Raw genomic sequence first — 9,573 nt, forward strand, 5'->3', positions numbered from 1 at the left:
GTTGAAAAGGATAGATAGCATAGGAGCCTTCAACAATAGAGCTACATTCAGTGTATAAGTGAAGACGGAGGAGCGAGCTTTAGCCACACGTGCGAACGCGCACATACGCAGTAAGCATGTGTCATTGTTTACGTCTCAGATGGTTTTAATTTGAAGGTTTAACAGGATGTTCAATGTGTTTTGTGAGTTAAGATAACTGACCAGCGTGCTCCATGCCGTTGTGCTGTGTTAAGTTACACAAGTGACGTTGTTTTCGCGGAGACAGGGCTCTCTGATTTTCACAATAAAACGTTACCTACCCGCGTTTAGTTACTTCAGAACCGCCCGTCGGTATATTTTACACCCGTTTTCACCCGTCAAACGATTGCAGGACTCTGACTTAAAGTACAAAGCAGAAAGTAGGCTACTACTCATTATGCAGAATGTCCTGTTCAACAAGATTTCAAATGGATAAAAATCTTTGGAAAATAGCAGATCTACAAGCTTGTAAATCTGCTATTTTCAAATGGCAGAAATCAATGTATATAGGGCTGAAGTGGTTAATGTGTGTTTTGTTTATAATATTCTAGATCTTAATCTACAAAGTAACTAGTAACTAAAGTTTTCAAATAATTGTAGTGGAGTAAAAGTATAATATTTGCCTAGTCTGAGATGTAGTGGAGTAGAAGTAAAAGGGTTGAAAATTGGAAATACTTTCCAATACTTTACTATTACTAAATATAAATAATAGTAAAAAAAATACCTAAAAAATGTACTTAAACATTTCCTAAGTACTGTACTTGAGTAAATGTAAAAAAAACAAAAACAGAAAAGGCCTATTTTCATTCCAGCTAATACAATTCACAATATCGGTTGTTGCATATCGGTTATCGGTGACCGATATAATCCAAACCTCTCTAAAATCGGTTATCGGTATCGGTCACAAAAATCCCTATCGGTCGGACTCTATAACATACTCTACCATACAGATTGTACAAAATTACATTTTATTCATAAAAAAATCACACCCAGTGTGTGATTTATACCCAGATAAATAACTTTTTTTAAAGTCCATACTGCTATTCATAGGGCTGCACATGTGTCATGTGTTTCGCTAGCCAATCACAGTCCTGAATTTGCAAAGTCAGCCAATCACATTACAGTTAGTGGTGATGACACTAGCTGTAACGTGATTGGCTGATATGAAAAAAGTATCGATTTGCATTAACAATGGAAGGGTTAGGGGGTACACACATTTTTTGGTCGGTGTCCAAAACTCACTTATAGGGGGCGGCTACACCGCCCCAAAAATAAAGTGACATACTGTAGTGCTGCTTTAACTCCATGGAGGTGCAACCGTTAATCAAACTAATCGATTGTAAAATAAAGTAGAATAAAGAATTGAGCCAGGGATCCCCCAAAAGGGTGATCCAAATATTTCACAATTCTTTAAGAAGTTTTTTGTAATAGCCAATGTAAGGGCAAAAGTAAAGCTAAATGGGGGGGGGGGGGTCCAGACCCAACTTTGAGAACCACTACTAATAAGACTCCAGCATCCCAACAACAACAGTCCCTGAAAAAAACTGCTTTAAAGGAGGAGTTCACCCAAAAAATGACTTATTTTCTATCAATTACACACTGCATGAAGTCTTGATTTCATGGATTTATTTTTGTTTTTGTGGCATTCCTAAGACAATAATTTGATGACCGTGTGTATTTCCGGTAGGAGACACAAATAATCTACTTTGTGTCTCCTACCGGATACATTAGCCGGTAGGAGACGGGAATCAAATTATTAGCTTAGGAATACGACAAAAACAAAAAAGAATCCATGGATTCAAGGCTTCATAGGGTGTGCAATTGATAGAAAATAAGTCATTTTTTTGGGGTGAACTCCTCCTTTAACTTTTCCACTCAGACTCTGGTCTCCTCAGTGAATGAATGGAAGGTAAAACTGTGGCTCTGACGCCAGAACAACAGAGCTTCCTGTGGTTTCATGTGTTGTACCATACCTTACCTTACTGCAGAGTGTGTGTGTGTGTGTGTGTGTGTGTGTGTGTGTGTGTGTGTGTGTGTGTGTGTGTGTGTGTGTGTGTGTACCTTCCTGTAGGGCCACCGTAGTGGAGCAGTTCTCCTGGTTCCCAGTGGAGGAGGAACAAACCCCGCCCCCAGGCCCAGCAGAGAGCAGCTCCCCAGGCAGGCTGCCTCCTCCTCCTCCTCCTCCTCCTTCTGCAGCACAAGGACACCATGACGGTGGGTTAGCACCGTTAGCATAGCATAAATATGGTTTCTGCTCGACAGCAACATAAGGATAAGGATAAGGATAATTCCTTTTAACAGGTCGTTCATGAAAGTCCTCACGGTCTTGTTTCCAATGAGAACCTGTGAGCAATTAGGGGTTAAGAGTCTTGCTCAGGGACAAATTTCATTTCATCGACACATATGCTGACCTGGCCTGGAATCGAACCTGGGGCAACCAGGGCCTCTGGCTCCCTAGGCGGGCTCACTAACCATTCAGCTATGGCCGCCCCTACAACAATATACATTGTGAGAATAAATACATAAATAAATCATCCACTGCCAGAGTAAATACATACATAAATAAAGCCACAGAATATTTATCTCCAGTATGATCGACCCCCTGATGGTTGCTAATCACTGAGGGTTTCACTGTGCAAAAAACAGGCCTGTTATAGGCCGTTGAAAATGTCTCGCCAAAAATATGTGGTCCTTGGCAGTGAATGTGTGTGTACTCAGGGTGGTGCTGGGGATGCGGTATAGGGTTGTGTAGGTGTGTAGTAAAGGTTGTGTATATGTCACAGGGAAATTGGCATTCGTTGGGAAATTGGAAAGGTACGCTCGTTTATAGGCGCGGGGCTTCGGCGCGAGGCGGGGCTTTTCGAGACAGGGTTTTTTACGCGAGGCGCTCCTCCTCCTCATGAGGACCGGCCGAAGGTCCGCTAGTCCAATCAGCGCCGTCCGAGTTGTGAACCGATAGGGTGAGAATAGATCTTTTCATGGGTTACTAACTAACCATGACACACATGTGTGCGTGTGTGTGTGTGTGTGTGTGTGTGTGTGTGTGTGTGTGTGTGTGTGTGTGTGTGTGTGTGTGTGTGTGTGTGTGTGGTGGGGGGCTCTAGTCTACTGTGGCGGCCTGTAGGTGTGTAGTAAAGTTGTGTATCTCACTCATAGTGGTGTTAGGGATACGGTAGGGTTGTGTAGATGTGTAGTAAGGTGTGTGTATCTCACTCAGGGTGGTGTTAGGGATACGGTAGGGTTGTGTAGGTGTGTAGTAAGGTGTGTGTATCTCACTCAGGGTGGTGTTAGGGATACGGTAGGGTTGTGTAGGTGTGTAGTAAGGTGTGTGTATCTCACTCATAGTGGTGTTAGGGATACGGTAGGGTTGTGTAGGTGTGTAGTAAGGTGTGTGTATCATACTCATAGTGGTGTTAGGGATTAGGGTTTAACATTTTCCGGGAAATATCAATTTTTAATTCCCGGGAATTTTCAGACCTTTTCCCGGGCTTCCCGGGAATTCCCGTTAAAGTGTAAAAAAAAAAAAAAAAGTGCCCACTAAAATGCATTTATATACTTAAATAGCCAATTTTACATCGAGGTGCCCAAATGTCCCTATTGTGTCCAGTGTCCACCTATGAACTTGCACTAATAATGACTTAAGTTGATTTTTTAAATCAAATAAATATAATATATAAATATAATATAGTGCCCTGGCGGAGATCTGCCCTGTTGCGAAGCAGCGGGTGAAGACGATTAACTTAAACGAGGAGCTGCGCTGTGCACCCAAAACGCACTCAAACAATGTCAAACTCTAGCTGCTGAAATAAACCTTCCATTTGTATCATTATTGACAAGAGAACAGAACATGGATGTTGTTTGCAAAATGATTATTTATTTATTGTCCATCAGAGCGCCGGTGAGGTCACAGCTTATCTCTACTTTTGTAGGATATTGATTTGATAGCCTAAACTTGTAATTTGTTTGCAGTTATTAATTTATATTAGGCTAGGCTACTTGCTGGATATTAAGACTCCATTTTGGGATGTCGGCTGTATGTTGTCAAATGTATTAATCTATATTTTGTTGTTGATCAAATGTCGGGTTTTGTAGTGTGATTTTGATGTGCACATGCATGCGCTGCCGCCCGCTGCCACTGACAATCAATGAGACAGACAGCTGTTGTGCAGTTCACTTGTTGTACTGGGTAGTTAGTAAATGGTAGTTTGAACGTTCTAAAATGCAAGTGTAGGTAGGGTAGGCTACATTAATGATGATAAAACAATCGGACCACATCGGTCTAATAGCCTACTTTCGCTCTCTCTCTCCCTCTCTCTCTCTCTCTCTCTCTCGCACGCGCTCTCTCTTGCTCTCTCTCTCTCCAGCTCTCCCGCCTCTCCTCTCTCTCTATCAAAAGCATTGCTTGGCTTGCGCGCATTTTAAGCTGGAATATAGGCTCGAAATCAAACCTACCCACTGTTTATGCAGCGTTTCACTTGATCTCAACTAGTCAACTGGTGTCTACCGTATTGACAGCAGAGGAAACGTTGAAATCAGCGTGCGCAGGGCAGACATGGGGCATCACGGCCACTTGTGTTTTAATTTGTTCATTACTGTTACATTCAGTGCGTCACATATTGGTTCACAACGGGACGATGGGACCCTGCCCTGGTAAAGTAACTTGGCTAATTATAATAGTAATTCCTCCGCGCTGTAGATTGGCCTTTCTACTAATTAGTATTCATTTCTAACAAAAAAAAGAAAAAACGGGATCCCGGGAACCGGAGTCAGTTCCCGGGACGGTAAATAACCTCGGGATTCCTGGGATTCCCGTATCCCGGGAATCCCGGTGTTAAACCCTATTAGGGATACGGTAGGGTTGTGTAGGTGTGTATAGGTGTGTAGTAAGGTGTGTAGTAAGGTGTGTGTATCATACTCAGTGTGGTGTTGGGGATACGGTCCACCTCCAGGATGAAGTCGTCCTTGAAGAAGATGTACCCCACGATGGAGAACAGGTAGACCAGGATCAGAGCCAGCACGGCCGTCAGCACGATGGAGCGGCCGTTACGGGTCACACTCTTTATCACGTTCAGCAGAGTCTCCTCCCTGTACACCAGGTCAAACAGCTGACCACACAGACAGACAGGCACACAGACAGACAGACAGACAGACAGACAGACAGACAGACAGACAGACAGACAGGCACACAGACAGGCAGACAGACAGACAGACAGACAGACAGACAGACAGACAGACAGACAGGCACACAGACAGACAGACAGACAGACAGACAGACAGGCACACAGATAGGCACACAGACAGGCAGACAGACAGACAGACAGACAGACAGACAGACAGGCAGGCACACAGACAGACAGGCACACAGACAGACAGGCACACAGACAGACAGACAGACAGACAGACAGACAGACAGACAGACAGACAGACAGACAGACACATAGACAGACAGACAGACAGACAGACAGACAGACAGACAGACAGACAGACAGGCAGACACACAGACAGACCGACAGACAGGCACACAGACAGACAGACAGACAGACAGACAGACAGACAGACAGACAGACACACAGACAGACAGGCACACAGACAGACAGACAGACAGACAGACAGACAGACAGACAGACAGACAGACACACACAGACAGACAGACAGACAGACAGACAGACAGATAGACAGACACACAGACAGACAGGCACACAGACAGACAGACAGACAGACAGACAGACAGACAGACAGACAGACAGACAGACAGACAGACAAATAGGAGAATCAGATCTCTATACACCAGGTGGTCAAACAGCTCTCTCTCTCTCTCTCTCTCTCTCTCTCTCTCTCTCTCTTTCTTTTAAAAAATAAATAAATTAAAATACAATAATCTGCGTTTGGCCTTTTCCTCACACAGACACATGGAGGTGTTTGTGCTGCGTCTGCATGCAGAGGGTTCCACAGCTGCATGGCCAGTGGAAAACACCCCCCAACGGAACGCTATGCCGCTGGCACGCCGGAGCTCCGCCGACACCTTATAAAGAGCCACCAGGAACGCTGGTACACACAGCAATTAACACCTCAACAAACCTCAACAACAACCACAGGCCACGGACACGGAGGTTGAGCTGTTTGTTAACCCATTAAGACCTGAGGCGATTCTTAAAAATGTTTTCTAAATCCTAACAGTTTTTTGAAAAAAATCTAAAACATTTTTTTTCGAGAATTTTCAAAAATAGCAGATCTACAAGCTCATAGCGCGGCACTCGGTGCCGCGCTATGAGCTTGTATATCTGCTATTTTTGAATAGCCAAAGAAATCTAAAGTGACACAGATGCGTTCCAGGTATTAAAGGGTTAATAAGGCTGCGTCCTCGAATGCACCGTGAGTGAGAGAGAGAGAGAGAGAGAGAGAGAGAGAGAGATGTTTCCTTCATTGCCTTTTGGTTGCTTAACGCTTTCACTCTGGGAACGCATCTGTGTCATTTTACATTTATTTAGCTATTCAAAAAATGGTGAAAATGTGTGCAAATCTTTGAATATATATATTTATATTTCTAAAGTGAACAGTTTCAACTCAAATCTTTGCTTTTGGGTGGGGGTCCCTGGAACGACCTATTTTGAGATGGGGGTTCGCGGCCGAATACATATCATTTTGGGGGTCCTTGACATGGAAAGGTTTGAGAACCACTAGATATTATAGTAACATAAGTTAAAAAAAAAAAACTGTTAGGATTTAGAAGACATTTGTAGAATCCCCAGTAGCAAAGATTTGAGTTAAAATGTTCGCTTAAAATATATATATATATATATATATATATATATATATAGATTCTAAAAATGTGTACAAATTTTCACGATTTAAAAAAAAATAGCAGATCTACAAGCTCTTTGAGCGTGTATGCGTGCGTGCGTGCGTGCGCTCCTCTCACCAGCAGGCTGTAGAAGAAGACGTGGACGAACACCCCCAGGCTGCAGATGACCAGGTACAGCAGGTGGTAGAGGAACTCAACGTCCAGAACCATGGCCTTGTAGCCCCGCGTGAACGTTCCCCTGTTCCCCACGAAGCTCATCAGGAAGATGATCTTGTTGCACACCTAGTGGAGAGACAGAAGATCATCAGGAAGATGATCTTGTTGCACACCTAGTGGAGAGACAGAAGCTCATCAGGAAGATGATCTCGTTGCACACCTAGTGGAGAGACAGAAGATCATCAGGAAGAGGATCTTGTTGCACACCTAGAGGAGGGACAGAAGCTCATCAGGAAGATGATCTTGTTAGACACCTGGAAGCAGGGACGGATTAACCCTTACACGGGCCCCTGGGCCGCACATTTTATAGGGCCCCCCCTTTTTTGGAAAAAAAAAACATTTTGGAAATTATTATTATTTTATTATTTTTTGCAAAAACGTTTTTTTTTGTGGGGGTCAGTGAAAGTTACAGGTATGGTGTGTATGATATGAAATCCTTCATCATATTCCATCATACATGGAAGGGCCCCAGTAGCCCTTGGAACCCAGGAGCCCTTGGAACCCAGGAGCCCTTATCAGGGCCTCAAATCCAGTGAGAATCACAGCTGTAAATACAGAGGAGGGGCCCCGCACACACATTTGATTTGATGAACCTATACATTTCATTTTAGTAAATTGTCGATGGCCGCGGGGCCCAGGTCCCCTGAAGGGCCCCTGAGAGCCAAGGGCCCCTGAAGGGCCCCTGGGTCACGGCAGCCCAATGGCTAATACAGCCCTGTTTTTTTTAACTACTTCTAAAGTTTTTTTTAAAATGTATTTTTAATGGAATTCAGATTTTTTTTCATGAATAATTGTGAAAAAAAAAAATATATTTTCAGATAACAGGTCCACGGCCAAATACATTATATATCCTTTGACAGGAAGCACTGAGGAGGCATCTGAGGACATCTGTGGTTTCCTGACTCTGAGCTTGGCTGAGATGCAGAGAGCGTAACGTATAGCACATTACAGGAGCGTAGCGGACAGGAACGTACAGCTTGGCTCCAACACACTGGAGGTTAGGAGAGGACACGAGAGCTGTTAGGGTGAGGAAAGGAAAGGAGGGTATGCGAGGACACAGTGAGGGGAGAGACAGGAGAGCACTGTATGGAAGGAATGAGGACATGTGTGTGTGTGTGTGTGTGTGTGTGTGTGTGTGTGTGTGTGTGTGTGTGTGTGTGTGTGTGTGTGTGTGTCTCTCTCTCTTTTTTCCTGCAACATGTGTTGCAAGAAGAAGATAACTCACGTTGAAAGCTCTCATAGGAAGACACACAGAGAAGATAACTCATGTTGAAAGCTCTCATAGGAAGACACACAGAGAAGATAACTCAGGTTGAAAGCTCTCATAGGAAGACAAACAGAGAGGTTAACTCACGTTGAAAGCTCTCGTAGGAAGACAAACAGAGAGGTTAACTCACGTTGAAAGCTCTCATAGGAAGACACACAGAGAGGTTAACTCACGTTGAAAGCTCTCATAGGAAGACAAACAGAGAGGTTAACTCACGTTGAAATCTCTCATAGGAAGACAAACAGAGAGGTTAACTCACGTTGAAAGCTCTCGTAGGAAGACAAACAGAGAGGTTAACTCACGTTGAAAGCTCTCATAGGAAGACACACAGAGAGGTTAACTCACATTGAAAGCTCTCATAGGAAGACACACAGAGAGGTTAACTCACGTTGAAAGCTCTCATAGGAAGACACACAGAGAGGTTAACTCACGTTGAAAGCTCTCATAGGAAGACAAACAGAGAGGTTAACTCACGTTGAAAGCTCTCATAGGAAGACACACAGAGAGGTTAACTCACGTTGAAAGCTCTCATAGGAAGACACACAGAGAGGTTAACTCACGTTGAAAGCTCTCATAGGAAGACACACAGAGAGGTTAACTCACGTTGAAATCTCTCATAGGAAGACACACAGAGAGGTTAACTCACGTTGAAAGCTCTCATAGGAAGACACACAGAGAGGTTAACTCACGTTGAAAGCTCTCATAGGAAGACACACAGAGAGGTTAACTCACGTTGAAAGCTCTCATAGGAAGACACACAGAGAGGTTAACTCACGTTGAAAGCTCTCATAGGAAGACACACAGAGAGGTTAACTCACGTTGAAAGCTCTCGTAGGAAGACACACAGAGAGGTTAACTCACGTTGAAAGCTCTCATAGGAAGACACACAGAGAGGTTAACTCACGTTGAAAGCTCTCATAGGAAGACACACAGAGAGGTTAACTCACGTTGAAAGCTCCCAGGAGGAAGAGCGTGGGCTCCAGGCCCACGGAGAAGATGAGCCTCAGGATGGTGACGATGACGAGGGCCCGGACGCCCAGAGGCTGAGGCATGATGATGACGATGGCCAGGCAGACCAGGACCCCCATCCACAGCAAGGCCGACAGGTGAGTGTCCAGCATGCCTGCAGGGTACAAGAAGAAAGCAACTATAAGTACATTTAGTAGTGTATTTACGCCAGGCGGAGAGTTTCTGTCGCTGAATATGAAGCCAATGTGGAAGTAACTGTGGAAGTTCTCATTAACACATCACCTGCCAGGTATTCATTAAT

The 9,573-nt window shown here is 44.1% G+C and overlaps 1 protein-coding gene across 1 annotated transcript in view; it reads right to left on the minus strand.

The window, feature by feature from the left end:
* LOC311048680 (inositol 1,4,5-trisphosphate-gated calcium channel ITPR1-like) overlaps nt 1-9,573 on the minus strand; it is a 184,039-nt gene that overhangs the window by 20,046 nt on the left and 154,420 nt on the right. Inside the window, exons 55-58 of the mRNA XM_084061942.1 lie at nt 9,251-9,426; nt 6,938-7,102; nt 4,934-5,123; nt 2,080-2,208 (exon numbers count right to left, since the gene is read on the minus strand). Coding sequence (XP_083918068.1) covers nt 2,080-2,208; nt 4,934-5,123; nt 6,938-7,102; nt 9,251-9,426 — 660 coding nt within the window. The remainder of the gene's footprint in view (nt 1-2,079; nt 2,209-4,933; nt 5,124-6,937; nt 7,103-9,250; nt 9,427-9,573) is intronic.

This window comes from Gymnoscopelus microlampas (assembly GCF_963454915.1).
Source record: "Gymnoscopelus microlampas genome assembly, chromosome: 7".
In the NCBI taxonomy this organism is placed as follows: domain Eukaryota; kingdom Metazoa; phylum Chordata; class Actinopteri; order Myctophiformes; family Myctophidae; genus Gymnoscopelus; species Gymnoscopelus microlampas.